This window comes from Anas platyrhynchos, chromosome Z (genome assembly GCF_047663525.1).
Source record: "Anas platyrhynchos isolate ZD024472 breed Pekin duck chromosome Z, IASCAAS_PekinDuck_T2T, whole genome shotgun sequence".
Classification (NCBI taxonomy): domain Eukaryota; kingdom Metazoa; phylum Chordata; class Aves; order Anseriformes; family Anatidae; genus Anas; species Anas platyrhynchos.
Genome location: NC_092621.1, coordinates 62,228,434 through 62,246,205, shown reverse-complemented (window position 1 = coordinate 62,246,205; position 17,772 = coordinate 62,228,434). Strand labels below are relative to the sequence as shown.

General features: G+C 38.9%; 1 protein-coding gene across 3 annotated transcripts in view; it reads left to right on the top strand.

Moving 5' to 3' along the window:
- EPB41L4A (erythrocyte membrane protein band 4.1 like 4A) overlaps positions 1-17,772 on the top strand; it is a 136,100-nt gene that overhangs the window by 89,705 nt on the left and 28,623 nt on the right. For 2 of the 3 annotated variants that reach the window (XM_038170744.2, XM_038170745.2), the window contains 4 exons: positions 122-199; positions 5,244-5,356; positions 13,667-13,748; positions 17,528-17,611. In XM_038170744.2, the coding sequence (XP_038026672.1) occupies positions 122-199; positions 5,244-5,356; positions 13,667-13,748; positions 17,528-17,611 (357 nt within the window). The remainder of the gene's footprint in view (positions 1-121; positions 200-5,243; positions 5,357-13,666; positions 13,749-17,527; positions 17,612-17,772) is intronic. The other variant, XM_072030686.1, reaches the window with a different exon arrangement.

Genomic DNA, 17,772 nt, shown 5'->3' with positions numbered 1-17,772 from the left:
GAACAAGTAGAAAATTTCTCCTCTGGAATTCAGAGTTTGTGTTTCTCTTTCCTTTCCTTGGAAAGGAGGGCTGAAACCTACTTGTACAACTCACTCTGTTTTATTTTTTTGAACTGCATAGAGTGCCAGAGAATGAATCAAGCTCTCTGTCAAGAAAATTCAGCAAGTTTGGATCCATAGGTTATAAACATCGCTACAGGTAAATTTATTTAATTGTTTAAATTTCTTTTCAGTTATTACCTTCTCCTCTTCTCTTCCAATGTAAGAAAATGAGTCAGTGCAGTTTTGTTCATGAAGCAAGAATGAGGGCCACTTTACCAGACTATTTGGGGACACATTTGAAAGTTACTTCTGATTCCCAGAGCTGGCTAGAGCCTGCTGGAGCTCATATTGAAGGTGAGAGTAACCCTGGCAAAGCTTTAAATCAAAATATCGTTAGAAGTTATGAAATTATGTTTGTGCCCTACATTTTTTTTTTCCTGACAACTGAGAAATACCAAAATGGGGAGGCATGTTGGCTGCTGCCTTTATTCTAGGAATTAGATAATGGATGCAGAAAAGTGTAGAAAATCTGTAGCTGTGCAGTCCTTCTTTACAGCTGCAGTAAACTAGCAGTTGAGCTCCTGCAAGGGCTCTTGATCTGGATGGTTATATTTAATCTTGAAGCAGCAGAGTTGATGTAGTGTTGTTGATTTAAGAACATAAATAAGGGGAGATCTCAAGGGAGATGGGCATATCTTTTCTAGCTGGAGTGGCTGGGAAAAATTGGATTAGCTTTCAAGACCACAAACCTTGAAAGAAGCAGTATCCTCCAGGGTAAGGATATATAGGGAGTACTTACTCTTAATTTCAGCTGGAGTTAACCAAGCAGGTAGTATGACATAGAGGGTAGTTAATATGGTGGTACAGTGGCAGAAGTGGTAAGCAATGTGCGTTTAAGATGCCCTAGCTGCAGGGACACAAAAGACTAGAAGAATGTAGGATATTGCAAAAATGCAATATGTAAGAAACCCAATAGTTTTTCTTGAGTTTTATGTTCATAAGCCTGTTGAAATAACAAAGTCTTTGTAGGCACTGGATTTGGCAATTGGAGACCACTGCTTTAAGTTTAGTTCTGTCACATTGGCTGAGCAATTTTGAGCCATGTAATTTATAACTAATTTTTAGAATTGCTTTAGGGTCTGTAATTCAGTAAACCTGAAAGGAAGGATTGAGGGCAGCAAATCAAAATCATATCTGGAAGCCAGTCCCCTTTCTTTTTCCATTTTCATTTTTCCTGTGGGTCAATTAGGAGTAAAGGTAGTTTTTCATCTTCTACAGTTATTTTGAAGCTGCTGGCTGAAAAGGCCCTATTTGCTATAATGATAAATTCTAGAGGTGTTTTCCACAACCTGCAAATACAGCAGGTTTGTTTAGGTTTATTTTTGGCTTGTCTGTCTGTCTTTCCTGTCTATATTTCCACCATCACTCATGAAATACATGGATCATCACAGGTAAGAGTGATGATCATTATTTGTTAGGCAGCTCTTTGTTACTGCTTCCTGGGAAGATTTTTCTGAAAACAAGAAAACCATCCCCCTCACTGAATCTGTCAGCTCCTGGACTGGAGTTAGTAGCTGTGGTAGCTACTAACAACAGTGTGTAATGGTAACACTATTACACTTGTCCTCAGTCAATAAGAATTCAGAGTCATCTCTCTGTTACTCTTAGATTTAAATTCTTAATTGTAGGGAAGGTGTTGCTGGTGGGGAAATGACTATGCCAGTGCTGAGCCTGAGCCAGTGCTGAACCTGAGCTCATGTGACTGATTCTGGACTGTCTCCAGTCAGGACCACTGGTGTGCTTTTGTTCTATCTTCTCTAACATATTTCATCATAACCCAAATTATTTAGGTTGTTGTGTTGTCTGACATGATCCAGCTTCTCCTTTTTTTAGGTGATAGAAGAATGATTTTACTGTCTTTGGGGTTTCTAGTTTGACCCTGACCTTCAAAGCTCCATCAGTGAAGCTGGATAGGAGTCTGCTTAATTCCTGCCAGAGTACCAAGGACGAGAGCAGGAGTTTCCCCTCTTGTACCATTTTGGCAGATTGGAGCAGGGCAATGTGCTGTGGGAAGTGAAAACTTTGTATCTTCCAGGATATTCCTCTGAATTTTAAAATGCTGTGAAGCAGTTAACTACATTTGACTTATTCCTGTCAGTGGTATGTCTAAGTTCCTCTTCTTGGCCATTGTACATCTTTTATTTTTTTTTCTTATTTTATATTTTTAATTAGTTCCAAGGATGGAACTTATTGGTTCCATCGCTGTGGATTGCAGTTCTGAAATGGTAATTATTAGTGACAGCTATGTTTATAATGATAATTTTTTCTATAACATTTTAAAGTATATGTTTCTCATCTAGTATGAAGTGTTCCCTGTTTTGCTGCAGTGTTTGACTTTTCTTTGACCTGAGTGGATGCTCTAGTAAATGTGGATTGTGACACCTATTTACACCACATTGATTACACAGAGCTAGTGATAAATAGTGATCACAGAATCATAGCACGGTTTGGGTTGAAAGACCATATTGTTCCAGCCCCAGTGCCATGGGCAGGGACACCTTCCACTAGATCAGGTTGCTTAAAGTCCCATCCAGCCTGGCCTTGAACACATCCAGGGATGGGGAATCCACAACCGCTTTGGGCAACCTGTTCTCACCACTCACTAAGTAAAGAATTTATTCCTTATGTCTATCTATTCTAAACTTACCCTCTTTTAGCTTAAATCTGTTACCCCTTGTCCTGTCACTACAATTCCTGACCAAGAGTCCCTCCACAGCCTTCCTGTAGGTTCCCTTTAAGTATTGGATGGCTATTATAAAATTTCCCAGAGCCTTTTCTTATGTAGTCTGAACAACTCTAATTTTCTCATCCTGTCTTCATAAGAGAGGTGTTCCAGCCCTCTGATGATCTTTGAGGCCCTCCTGTGGACCTGCTCCAGAAGGCCCATGTCCTTCTTCTGTTGGGTGCCCCAGAGCTGGACGCAGCACTCACTCTAGGTGGGGTCTCACAAGAGTGGAGTAGAGGGGAAGAATCACCTCTTTCTACCTTCTAGCTATGTTTCTTTTGGTGCATCCCAGGATATAGTTGGCTTTCTGGGCTGCAAGCGCACATTGCTCTTTTTGTGCTTGGAATTGCCCCAGCCTAGGTGCAGGATGCACTTGGCCTTTGTGAAATTCTTGAGGTTAACACAGGCCAACCTCTCAAGCCTGCCCAGGTCCCTCTGGATGGCATCCCTTCTCTGCAGCATGTCAACTACACCCCACACATTGGGGTCATTGGGAAATGTGCTGGGGGTGCATTCAATCCCACTGTCCATGTCACCAACAAAGATGATAAACAGCGCTGGTCCCAGTATTTACCCCTGAGGGCCACCAATCATCACTGGTATCTACCTGGACATTGAGCTGTTGATTGCACCTCTTTGAGTATGAACATCCAGCCAATTGCTTATCCATCAAGTGGTCCATCTGTCAAATCCGTGTTTCTCTGTTTTACGTACAAGAATGTTGTGTGGGACAGTATCAAGTACTCTGCATAAGTCAAGGTAGACATTAATAGTTTCTCTTTCCTTATCCACTGGTGCTTAAGTCTATTGTAGAGGGCCACCAGATTAATCAGGCACAATTTGCCCTTGGTGAAGCCATGTTGGCTGTCACTAGTCAACTCTTTGTTTATCAAGTGCCTTAGCATAGCTTCCAGGAGGATCTGCTCCATCAGTCTACTGGGCAGAGGTGAGGCTGACTGGCCTGTGGTTCCATAGGTCTTCTTTTTTTTGCTTTTAAAAAAATTCCCTATTATAAAAAAATTCCCTTTTAAAAAATGATAATCAATTGAAGCTTAACAGATTATCTCTTTCTGGAATTCAGAGTGGCAATAATACCATTTTGTATGTGCTTTGAGAATATTTTCTTTACACTGATTTTCTTCCCTGTTTGCCTTTCGTAGGAAAGTTCCATCATTGGGTTGGGTGGTGTATTTATGGGGACCATAAGACAGACAGCTTTCAAAAAAAACCAACAAAAAAACAAACACACACACACACACAAAACATCTAAAGATCAAATATTTTGTTTAATACGTGGGGATGATAGTGTGAGCAGAAGATGTTGTCCCCAGACATTTAGTTAAAACTGTTTCTGGAATTTGTGAGATTGGTGTGGTTGCAAAACTGAAAATTGAACACCCTTGAAACTAAATATCAAAAAGCACTATTATTTTGATGTAATGTTAGATTATTTTTTTTGTTCTTTAATCCTTTTACAACTGTTGAGAAGATCATAATTCTGCAGTGCTGACTACTCCTGTGGGGCTCTTGGTGAAAATGCAGTCATCCTAGTGGAGTATATTCACATAGCTCAGGAAATCTACATCCATAACACCTGTATAATTGCTTGGCACTTGCTAGCATGATACCTGATGACTTCTAAGTCATGGAACTGCAGGTGTTACAGCAACTGGGAGTTCATGCTGTTACTTTCTTTATATTGGAAGTTTCCCGTAGCAAGCATGGAGTTCTGCAAAGGAATATGGTGTTTGTTTCAAAATTTTGTTATGAACACCTTATTCTGCTTAATCACATGGAGACAGGCATTAGAATGAGCATAAAATAATGCATTTAATTTCTTTAAAAAATCATGCATCGAGGAAGAGCCTTACTTTAAGAGGTAATAAGGTTTTGTATTACACTTTGCTTTTGCACTGGGTTCTCCATACCCTTTTTACTGGCCTTCCACTGTGGCAGAGCCAGTAGCCCCTTACTGACTGAAACTGAGCAATGTTAACTGTGTGTTCTCCTGAGATAAAAACTTATAGAGGGAATTCAGGATCTAAGCAAATTAATTTGATTACTTACATGTGAATGTCATATGTTAGGAGATAAGAGGTTACAAAAGGTCATGCTATCTTAGCCTCTTCCTAGTAAGCTGGCATCTTTTTGTTTGCTTAGATCCTCTAGTAAATGCCTTTTGTAGAAGAGATTGGCACAAACTGTTGATGATTCTGCCAATGAATGATTCAAAACAAAAGTGAGTTCCAGGCAGGGTAGTGTTACTCTCTGCAGGTGTATCAGAGCTGCAAATGAGAGAGGAATAGCTATAAATGCGCTGTCTGAACACCATGCATTTTTTTTCAACCTAAAAATGCTCTGTTTCTTAGAGCATTTCCCCAAGTGTTTACACAGTTGATTTTGTTGTGTTTTCAAGTGGCAGGATGTCTCTGCAAATGACCAGAGATCCTTCTGTTCAGCTCCCGCGGCCTGACCAGTGTATTGAACGAAGTCGCAGTAAGACATACCCGAAAAGAACACAACAGACAGGTAAGTCCTTCTATGCTGTGCCTGTGGAAAGACTTTGTCCCTGGTTTGTGGTTCATTTCACTTTCAAAAGGTGAATCAAAATTGTTGCAGTGTCCTTGAGTGTCTCTCAGAATGGATTCTGCCTTCTTTTAGGTCAGTGTTTATATATAATGTTAAGTAGATCTAAAAATTCCAACTTTGTAGATAAAGGTAAAAAAGATTTGTGGATCAGATATGGTAAGAACACATATTTGTAGGTCTAATGTAAAGTATGTTAGGGAAGTTTTAAAATGGGCAGAGAAATACTGTCTCTCTAGTTTTATAACCAAGAAGCTTGGCTGTGATTTCGTTGTTCCAGCTGCTTTACCCAGGCTGCTTTTACTCTATGTCCTTTTCCCAGTTTGGTAAAGCTAGAGCAGTATCCCTTTATTTTGATGTTAAGTGAAATAGGAGTTAATGCCATGCTCTCTGCAGTTTTAAAATGCTTCAGATTTGTGAATTGGAAATTTATAGCTGCATGCTGAAAACAGGGAAGGCTGAAAGTTTTTGTAGGCATTAGAGGAAACATGCAAGACGAAGTGCTAATCACAGGAGTCATCTGCAAAATAATAAATGTTTGCCGAAATCTAGTAATAGGGGCAAAAATCTTTCCTAATGTCAGATACCAGTTCTACATGTGACTACATGCATATGCTTAGCTTTGTTTTGACTGTAGTTATACAGATTTCAGTGGAACTCATGCATGGAGTTGGGTACATATGCGCATGTGTGTTAGGGGATTGGGGAACAACTTGCTCGGGCTTTTAAAAAGTAAGCAATCTTTCTCATGGTTAGTACAACATGACATACTTTTGAGAAGTCTGGATTTTAGAAAGAGGGCGGGTATATACATCTAGAGGTGTCCAATGTTTGTTCTGGATGCCATCTTTTGACTGAAAATTGAAGCCAGTGTGTCCTGCCTTTTATCTGCAGTGGGTATTGAAATATAGTGTAACTACAATTTTTGCCCGTGAAAAATATAAGCAGTTCACAACAGGGTTTATTTATTTATTTATTTTTTTAAGAGTATGAAAATAACTTTTGCTTTCAGAATTTGGTATCTTTTTGTCAATGAATGCCTAGATGTATGGTTTAATTTTTAGATAGCCCTGTGTGGAGCCAGTAGTTGGATTTGATGATCCTTGTGGGTCTCTTCTGACTCAGGATATTTTGTGGCTTGTCTATGACTTGTCTCATAGATGCTGTTCACCCTTGAACATAGTGACTTAGACTTTTGTTCAGCTGGGCTATCCCATTCTTAGAGAGGTGTTTCAAGATGAATGGTATTTCCCACCTCGTTATTCCCCTGTTCAGCTGTGCAGAAAATTGTGTGGCTATTCAGGGGTAAATTTGTCAGCTGAAACTCAGCCCGTAGTTAAAAATAATGTTTGCCTTAGCACAGGCAGTGAATGTCAGTCAGTATTGCTGTAAGGATGAACGTGTTGTGCTTGTTGTTTTTTTTCAGTGTCTTTAACTGGAACTAGGAGGAAACCAGAAACCTTCTTGTGACCTGCTCTGCTCTTGTAATGTGATGCAGAGTTCCCTGGGCAATGCCTGCTTGCTTTGGTGTATTTAAATACTTTGTCTAACTTTGAAGATCAAAAAAAAAAAAAAAAGTTTTGTTTTTTACTCATCTTATTCATAAGTATTTGTGTAATTTCTATCCCCCCAATCTTGTTTTGCTCTTAATGTGGCTTAATTGATAAGCCAAGCATTTCAAATATGCAGTTGCTTTCCACTGGTGCAGGTTTATTACCTCAAAAGATTTTTAAATCAGATGAATTTGATTCATTTCCCACATTATATGTGAACTAAAGGAAGAGAGCTGTGCTACTCAAAATCTATCCTTCTCTGTCAATGCATCTATTTTGAGTCTCAATTTTTTCATTTTGTATCTGGGTATTCCTGCTGATATACTGCTAGTTCTCTTTGTCCATTTAAATGCATTTTCAGACTCTGAAGGAAAGTTAATGTCATTTCTCCTCCATGTGACAGACTCCATATGGCAGTCTCTTGCATGTCACCAGGATAAATGCACCCTTTTTCCCCTAAACTGGATCTTTGATACAGCAGTATTGAGTCCATTTCACTCAGGGAATCACGTCCAGTTGATAGATTTTAAGCAACACTAGGTGAAAAATACTAACCCAATATGTATTTTACTTTTACAAAATATTTTTTATCAAGAAAATGTGGCTGCTGAAGTAAACAGTCTTGAGTTAAAACACTTCAGTTGGGCAAAGTTTTAGAGAATAATATGTTATATCTTAAAAAAAAAATAATAAATCTTTCCTTTTGTATAATGGGATCATGTCAGTAGATCTCATTGATGGCTTGTCCTTTTTTCTTAATTTTATGTTTCTAGTATGGTGTAATAAGATTAAATACGCCTTGTTCAACATTTTAAACAAGATGGTTTTAGTTTACATCTGCTGGATATTTCTATATTTCTTAAGGTGTTTTCTGGAAGTGCCACATAAATTACCATCCAGCTGAACATAGCTTATAATTTATCTTTTTGTAACGAACATCAGAGTTCCATTTATTCTCCCCTCTCACAAACCCCAAGCCCAATAACAGCTTACAAATAGTTATTATTTGTAGCTTCCTTCTTGCCTTCTCCAGGAATCTCCAAGTCCAGCATCTTTCCTCACCTTCTTTACTTTTCTTCCTTTTCTTATGATTGCAAAGTTAAGCACATGAAACAAATGCTTCTCTTTCTGCAGCCAGCTCAATTAGTTCTGTCATAGACCCAGCATCATCTGTTTTTGGACAATTAGATCAACCACTAGACACAAATTCATGTCTGTAGCACGTGCCATCTGCATTGCTGCTGCTGGCTGTAGAGATCTGTGTGAAGTACTAAAGTCTCTAACCTCCAATATCTCTTTTTTGTTGTTGTTGTTGTTCCTTTATTTTGTATACATGTTCTGGTGTTATTGGTGTTATTACCAGTTGCCTAGTAAGTGTGTTTTTTTTTTTTTTTTTGTCACTTGCACGTAGAGGTTAGCTATAGCTTGCAGTAATGAGTAACTAATAATGTTTTCCTGTCTTGTAGGTCCATTAAAATGTGCTAAAGTCATAAGGGCTGCAGACTCTTGAACTGTGGGTTAAAAGTTGGAATAGGTACCAAGACAATGATAGAAAAAATATATACTTATATATTTGTTTACAGTTAGAATGTTTTAGGGGAGCAATTAAAGGACATAATACTGTGAAGAGAGAAACTAGCTTTCTTGTATAATAGCCACAGCCATTGAGTGGTTCCCTTGATAGGAAAGGATGAATAGACAGTTTGGCTTTGGCATGGCAGATTATTTTCCTAGAATCCAGATTACAGTTGCTTAAATTTCAGTAAACTGCATTTTATCACTTGCTTAACTCATACCATATTTCAGCTGTGCTAGAATTAGTGGAAAGACCAGTCCAGGAAACTTCACGGACTGTGCAAGCAGTGTTTTTATATTAGTGCATTTTTTTCCTTTGTGTATGCTTAGGTTGGTTTTCAAGTGGGTGCTCAGGTGGAGAAAGTTGTTTTGGGAAGCCTTGAACTCGAGGCATGCATAGCTTGTTTAGTTCGTTTATTCTCCCAGTTTCAGCTGAGAGAGAGTTACAGTCACATTTTGTTCTGGTTGCAAATCATAAACTCAAACAGTGGAACAGGATCACTTATTGTTCTGCCTTACCCTCTTATGGCAGGACTGATAATATTCAGCTTTCGCAATAATGGGTACGGGCTGCTCGATGAAAGCATTCATTATTCTTTCAGCTGAACACTGCACTTAAGAAGTTCCTCAGGAACGTTCTCTCTGGACAAACATTGATGTGGCCAGACCTGTTGCCATGGGTCTGAGTTTATTCAGTCCTGGAAAACACATTGCTTAGGGCTTCTTGTTTTTTGCTAGCTGAGGACTTGATTTGCCAATGCCTTGCACGCTGTGTAGTTGTATAACCACTGTAAAATAAACCCTGGCATTCTGTTTTATAAGCCAGGTGGAGAATCAGGAGCAAGTATTAAAATTACAATATTGCATGTATTCTTATGGTCTCTAAACTATAGCTCCCAGGCATTCACAATCCCTGCATTGACTGACCTACCTAATATCACAGACAGCTGTCATTATCCTTCTTTGCATGCACCTCAGTCATGGTAGATCGAGCTGTTGGATTGGAGCATTCAAAATCACCAGTCTTTTCCCAGAAAACTGTGATACTGGTTTTGAAAGCTAACTTTTACAAACTGAATATTGGGTTAACTGGATCTATTTAGTTATTTATTTACTTTGAGCATTAAACTTTAAAGGTTATTTGAAATAACAAATTTTCCAAAAAGATGGATGTGACCACTGCTCTATTTCACGATATGGCAATTTCAGCAGAAATGAGATGACAGGTATGGAAATTACTTTGGTAAAAAAAAAAAAAAAACACATTATCACAGGACAAGCTAAGTGAGTGTGGACATTTGAAGCCCATTCATTTTTACAAGCTCTTAGTAACATGCCATGCAAAGTATGAACTCTTACTTCATGTTTTCCTTTTGATCACTCTATCTTCTGCCCTCATTAATAGATCTAAATACAAACACTACTTTCAGATAATGTCAATGAAATTGCTGTAGTTGATAAGAAACGGGCATGACTTAATTAGTTCATGAGGCTCCTAAGATTTTGGGCTTCTGAGTTTTTAAAAGCTAGTTGTCTATTTAAATTTGAATGCACAAATCAACGTTAACCTTGCTGTAAATTTAATCAAAGCATGCATTCATGATTATGGAAAAACTCAGTTCAGTGAACACTGACAGTAACTTAACTCACAAAAGGCAATCAAGCCAAAAAACCTGGTACAAGTTGAAGATTTTTGGTTGTCTAAAGTATTTTGAGAGGTCTATTATGTTGGCAAGCAAGAAACAGTGATATAGATAAGATACTGTGATGGGGTTAGTGTTTGGTCAATTTTTCTGGAGTTTGTTCTTTTAGAATAGCCATGCTGTATGATACAGAGATATCTGTTGGGAGAACAGTACTGTAAAGGTAGCAGAAGACACATGAGGTGGAATATACTTCAAGACAGTTATTTTTCTAAGTGTGGACAGAAGGCTTTCCTCCCAATCAAGCTAGCTATTTGTACAAAAGAATCGTGCAGCCAAAAAAAGTTTGATTTTTAGAACAAGGAAACAAAAGCTCCTATTGTCCTGAAAGGCAACAGTGGAGTCAGTCCAATGTGGTTCAATGAGGGCTTCTCTCAGTGGAAGAGAGTTATTTTGTATTTCTGTCTGGATTCTGCTTCTGTGATAGTTGCTGGTATGTTGTGGTTTCTCTGTTCTTCCCTCAGCTAGGTACTTGTTAAATAAGGACAGTGGTAACCAGGAAACTCAGCAGTGAGAAGGAGCTGGTGCTTTTGTAAAGGTTTACAAGTGCTGGCTGCTCTGAAAGTTGATGTGCTCCTCACAGGCTCTGCAGCACTGGTTTTCATGCAGGGAGCCCAGGGAGCTGCGAAGGCATCAGACTTTCTGCAGTAGGGTGGACTGACTGCATCACATAATCCCCATCTTCTGACACCCAGAGGTGGCTGGGCTATACTGTCAAACACAGCAAAGCATCAGGTCTGGAGCAACTGGCCCCTGGCTCTTTTTCTGGAAGTTGTTTTATTGCTTTGATGTGTTTTGGAGCATGAGCTCTAGTTGTTCCATCAAGTAATGAGCACTCTGAGGGGCTTAATAGGAAGCTACCTCACTTATGCAGCAGCGTCTGAATTGCTGAAATCATTTCCTTTGTTTGGAAAAGCAGTAGCTTTGCTGATGTTAGTACTTCCATTAGTGAAGATGTCATAGTGTTGTGCTTTTTTTATTATTCATATATTTTTCATGATTTTGATGGCCTAGGAAAGGCAAGCTATATGTACCTTCATGGAAAAAAAAAGTCAGAAACCCTTAGATATCCTTGTTGTTTAACACTTCAACCTACTCCATTTTCTTATCACTACCAGTATCTTCCTTAAAGGTGGGAAACGTCTGCTAGTGTTACTATGAGCTGTCATCTTTCTTTTAATGTGATTTTTTGACCCTAGGCATTTTTAGGTCTCTGGAAGAATTTTTGTAGGAGTCTTTTTTTTTTTTTCTTTTTTTTTTTTTTTTCTTCTGACCGTTTTGTCATCCACCACATTCATTCATGGAAGTTTTGGGTTTCTTAACCCAATAATTTTTCATTCAGTAATTCTGTCATTTTACCAAGCAGGTCACAACAAAAGCGTAGCTATTGCATCATTCTTGAAAACATAAAACAATTGTATGGGCAGATTTATAGTGCTTCAGACAGTCTGCAGAGCTGTCTGTCTCGTTGTGAATAAAACAGAGGATTCATTCAGGCTCCCAAAACTTTACTTTCTGTTCTGTGTGTGAATTTGTTCCCATTCTATATTTCCTTCTTAGAATATTGCATTTCTTCCTAGTCCTTATATTGTCATAAAGAATGAAAAGTGCCTCAGATAAGCAAATGATGCACAAGACAGGACCCAGGCTGCTCCCATTCCCTGCCAGGCATTATTCTGAAAAGCTAAGTAGGGGAAGGAGTAAACTAAATCATTAAAAGCTGTAAAGGTCAGACAAATAAGGGCTTGGCTGAGTTCCTTGAGCAAAGGTGACTAATGCTTCTCGTGGCCCTCTGCAGTATATGAGAAATCTGCAGAAGACTGACAGATTTAATATGTAGGAGGCCCACACCCTTCTGAAGATTCAATTGATGGCCTGACAAGATGCCTTAGGATACCTCAAGTGTCTGTGTTGAAGTAGAGGGGAGTGCAGAGACTTTGTATGTTAAAAGAGAGGTATGGGAAGTTGTGACGTGTCATGGAAAAATTCTTTCCCTGAGACTGTGGAGAAAGCTGATAAAGTAAAATTGAGCCACAGCTTAATTTGAGACATTATGTTTTAGTTTTAGCAAAACAAAACAAAACAAAAAAACAACAAAAAGGCTCTGAGTTTGTACCACTGTATTAAGAACACAATGGTGCTGTTGCTTGTGCAAGAAAAGGTATAGAATTTCCTTGTTACCAGTTTTACAGATTTCAGTCAATCTGTTTTGTTATCTTCAGTGAACATCCTCAGTGCCCAATCCAGAGCTGATGCACGTCATTAGTGGAGTTGCTTTATTGTTTTGCTTAGCATCTGCTTTTGGAGATGGTAGCAGTTTTGTAAGAAGTTACTAAAATTGCCAGTCAGATGGAAAGGAAACATCTGAACTGAAGAAAAATTACAGATCAGTATTGATGGCAAAGCATGGAAACTAAAATTATAGTGCTAACAGAAACAAACTCTTCTTGATGATTAATACATCTTTTGTTTGTTGTTAATTCGCTACCAGAGTTTTGTGATTATACCAAGCTAAACAGAACAGTTCTAAGGTGTATACATCCGTACATCATAACTGTGTCATGTCACTTTGTCTTTAACTCAGAATGAAATATCCAGATTCCTAATCGAGTGCTCCTAAATTACAAATTCACCAGTCTTTTACTTTTAAGCCTCTTGCATGGAGGGGAAGTGCATGTCCATCCTACTTCTTCAAGGCTCTGGTGGAGGTTTCTGTGCCAACACTGTGGAAAGAGCAGGAGCAAAGAATGTTCAGTATCGGGCACAAAACTGGCCAAATTTTTCTTACTCTCAGAAAGGGAGCCTTAGATGTTTCTTGTCCAAATGTTATTCTTTATTCTCTTTATATATACTTACACTATTAGTTTTCAAAGCCTTGGTTTACAGTTTTTATTTTCCTGGGCATGGTTTAGGATTTATTAGTATTGTGTGCACAGTGCTGCTACATTGATTTGAAAGGGTTCCTTGCAATGTACATATTCATCTTGCTTTACCATCTAATCTAACAATTGTTTTAGAGGCCACAGTAACCACACAGGAGATTGCCAAGATTTTTCATAGTGCAGACCATACCAAGTTAGCTTATATTCTCCTCATACCTTTCTTCTCATTAGTGAAAGGGCAGGAAATTCCCTCCTGGTTGCAGTAGCATAGTATCCCTGTGGGAACAACAACAGCTAATTCCCCTCTCACATGGATGAGTAATGAATGTCCCCCATGTTGAACTTTCTTGTGATGTGCTGAAACCAGAAACAATGATAAGACACAAAAGTGTGATCCTTATACACCCTTAGCAAGTAAAGCATGCACCATATGTCTTGTGTATTATTTTATCTCACCTACTGCACTGGGTTCAGGTGGGTAGGGTGAGTAGATGTGCCAAAAGATCGGCTAAGGGACTATCCAGTATTTTCTTTTTTCAGGATCCAGCAGCATGAACCAGATTGCAACAAATGGGGATAATGAAGGAACTACAAAAATCATTGCACCTTCCCCAGTGAAAAGGTAGGTAGACCAGCAGTTCCCTTCCAGCTTTTAAGAGAGTCTGTTTATTGAATTGGACAGAGCAACACATTTAGTAATCATTAATTGCAGCTTTTCTTGCCCTTAAGATTTAGGACTCTCTGATCTTCTGCTGACAAAGCTAACAGAGGTAATTCATTTCAGCAAGCCCCAATCTTCTGCTGCACTGGAGCTGAGGTTCCAGGTGACGTGGCAATTGGAAACCCAGAAATCAGGGCATGTTAATGGGAAGACAGTCTCCATTTTAAACCTGAAAAAAGAGATTGTGGCATAAGGGGCACTGGTCAGGATAGGCATGAAGTCCTTCATGTCTCTTCCCTACTCCCTCATCTTGGGTACAGAGGAAGCTCTGCTTGGGATGTGTGGGCAGGGAAGAGCTGGGAATGGCCTCTTCCAGCAGCGCTCTTCACCCTGCTGTCTATCATTCATTGCACTGGTAAATCCAGGAGTACAAAACTAGTAGATGTTTGTGCTTGGTCCTCAGCAGTAACGAACTTGCTGGGGCTCCTCTGGACTTGTATGGTCTGCTGTGTTTAATTACCAGTGCTGAAGCACACATCTCTAGTTATTAGGCATATTTGAGAGAAGGAGGTGAGGCTCAGATTCAGGAAGGGATTTATGTTCCCACCCTTTCTTTTAGGGGGAATTTGGATGGACAAATCAAAAAAGGGTGATTTGACAAAACAGTGAGTCAAAAACTCAGCACCTAACATTTTTTGCTTAGTTGCCTAGATGTCTGTCTCTGCATGCCCAGTATCCCTGACAGCTTTTTTTTTTTTTTTTTTTTTTTTTTTTTTTTTTTTTTGAGCTGAGAAACTGTATTACACTGCTGAAGCTGAGGTCTTTACATGCTAAGTATCTCCACTGGCTGGTCAGAAGGAGGGTCAAAAGATTTACTGCAAATACGTGGTGGATGGTGTTTCTTGTTGCCTAATAATCTAAACTGTTGCCCCAGAAGAGAAGAGCTGAGTTTAATTGCTCCCTCAGTTTGAGGGAATCTGAATCCAATGTTCTTGTCCCTATGAAATAATACTACTTAACTCCATCCAGCTGAAGCAGGATGTGTTAGTAGAGAGAAAAGTACAAAGGAAGAAGGTCATCTTTGCATTGTGGGATGAGAGCAAGTATTGAGAATCAGGGGCTCTTAACTATGGTTTGTGTTCCCAATGCTATATATATATATATTTTTTTTTTTTCTTTTTTCTTTTTCCCTCAGTGAATTGTTAAAACAAAAGGGATAGGCAAGTTGCAGAGCAGGGACTCTGACCATTGCAGCTTCAAAGGGTCTGGGTTTAGTTTCTTAACTTGGCACTGTAAAAGCAATTCTTGGGCAGTTTCTCACTGACTCATGTTTTTAAACAGTGTTAGTCATGTCTAAACAACCACAACAACAAAAATTGGAAGTTATTTTTCTTGCATGCTTTCTATTTAGAAATTGATTTATTTTTCTCCATGTCTGTGTCTGCACATGCAAAACACCTTTCAGGGCCACCAAGCTTAGTTTGCCTGTCAGGCAGCACATATCCTGTATGAAGCATTTACAGTTTGGTTGTTTTCTTCATCCTGTGTGATTCTTGCATTACTTCTCAGTCGTGCTTACAAAGCACTATCCAGTAGCTCTTAAGAGATGAGTTTTCACAGTTTAACATCTCATTCACTGCTGAGATACGCAGTTGGTCAATTCTGTGTAAATGGTGTAAATTCAAGGTAAACCATAAAAAAAAAATATGACAGTCTCCCATGAAAATCAGATCCTAAAATTTTTTAAAACTTTGAGTGAACTTAGTTGCTTTTGCAGCTGTGTTCCTGATGATAATACTAGTATCTGAAGAGCTGCCATGGTCTAGTTCTGACTCTAAAGTCTGCTCTGAATGAGTAATGACGTAGGAAACTAATGCAGTGAATTCAACTACCACGATTATTTCTCCTTCTCTTTTATAAGATTTGAAAGCACAATTCAAATTTCTTTAAAATGAACTTCAGTCTGAGAATTGTTCTGTAGTTTATGATGTACAAAAACAATTGCTGTTTGCAGTACAGGACAGAAACATGTTTGCCTGAGTTACTTGCTTACTCTGTAATAAGCATGTGGTTTTTAGCCTGGGAGTAGACTGTGCAAATAAGAATCACTGATTAATGGGTGCAGTATTAAGAAAACATTTTACCTGTTAAAATGTAATTTATTTTCTTTTCCTGCTGACTTACTGTAGCTTTGCATTTGGTTCACTACATGAGAATTAAATGCTTAACTCAGTGACCTGTAGTAACCAAAGTCTGAGGTTAAAAGTGGATTAGTGAGTTAAGTAGCCACGATTCCTTCATAGAGCAGTGTCTGTCACCACCTGCTCTGGGCAAAGAACTCTGGCTTATGTGCCCCTCTGTAAAGCCTTTTTTGCTGCTCAAGTTGCACTTTGGAAAGATCTGTGGTATTAATGCTTGTAGTGGGTTGCTGTCAGTAATACTACTTGAAGAGCTTAGTGGAAACCAATATGGCTTAGTTTTATATCAGGTGAACTGCTTGTTCAGGCTGAAAGTGAACTCTAGAGACAATGCTGCAGGAAAAGCACAACTGCTCACTGGGGAGAAGGTGCATATAAAAACATGCCACGTCTGTAAGCCACCTTCCAACACTTGGAGTGGCAGTGAGCCGTCCTGTCTGGGACCATTAAGGGGCTGGAAGTTGTAAAACCTGACCATGAGAAAGCAAGGAAGAAACAGAGAGAGAGCACACAGCTAGTTACAAATACTGACACCTATTTTGTAAGCTGCCTTGACTCTCCTGGTGCTTCACCTTGCAGCAGTCAGTGAAGCCAGCTCTTTCATGTTGTCAGCTTTATGCTCAATGTCTAGCAAAGAGACAGCATAAGGAGTTACTGAGGGAGGGATGAGAAGAGTATGCTGTTCCTTGAACCTGTGGACGGTCATGTTTTGAATAGTTATCACCCATGCCTTTGTTACTCTGATCTTAAAAATGATGCAGAAGCATGATAAGGATAATCAGAGATATGTGTTGATTTGTCTACTGGGAGAGATTAAATGGACCATGATGCTTTCATGGGGATAAGAAAAGAGCCAGGTATTAGATGTATGAAAAAATAACAAGGTGGAGTTTGTGATTAAGGAACAATCATTCACAGGGTATTTTTTTTGTCTTTCCATAAACACGGAACTGTGAGGAACACAGGATGTGTTTTTTGAAATGGGTGAAGATTTGAGACAAAATAAAATACTTGTGCAACAGTTGGAGTTGCACAAAGCAGTGTGCTGCTACCAGGCATGATTCATGCCAAAAATACAAAAATATTCAAAAGGTGCTTAAGTAAATCCATGGAAGAAAGTTCCATCAAGAACTATGTAAAATACAAAGCAGATAAAACTTACGGTTCAATTATCTGCATGTTGTGGAAGACCGGGAGGGCATGTTGTATCTTTGCCCTGTTGTTAGACTTTTTGCCTAAGTGTCTGTTCTAATTTATTTTGAGATGAGATTGACCTTTTTCTGACTCAGTGCAGCTGTAATTATGGGATTGTAGAGCTGATTTTCAAGTCCTTCATTTTTTTTCTTCTTCCAATCTGTCTTTCTAGGAGAGATTCTTTAATATAGAAGTTATTTGCCTTCTTTTACATGTCAGGCAAATAGCTGTTTGTCAGGGTGGGTCTCTATACCGGCTGTATGCCACCAAGATGAATTTCTAAGAGAGGAGAGAAGATGTGACCTATACACTATGGGTTTTTAAAAATATATCTGTACTTTTATTTAGCTTTAAAAAGATGAAAAATGAAAACAGTCCAGAAACCCAAAGAAGTAAAACAAGCGCACCATGGGAGGAAAACGGCCTGCAGAGGTAAGGCAAGACATGGTATCTTAGATTTTGTGAAATGGTAAATGTCATGCCCTCGTAATAGGGTAAGGGATATTGGTATAATATATTAATGCATTAGCAGGGTCACAGAAAGTCTGTATTGCAATTTAGAAGATAGGTCCTGACATACATATATAATCAGT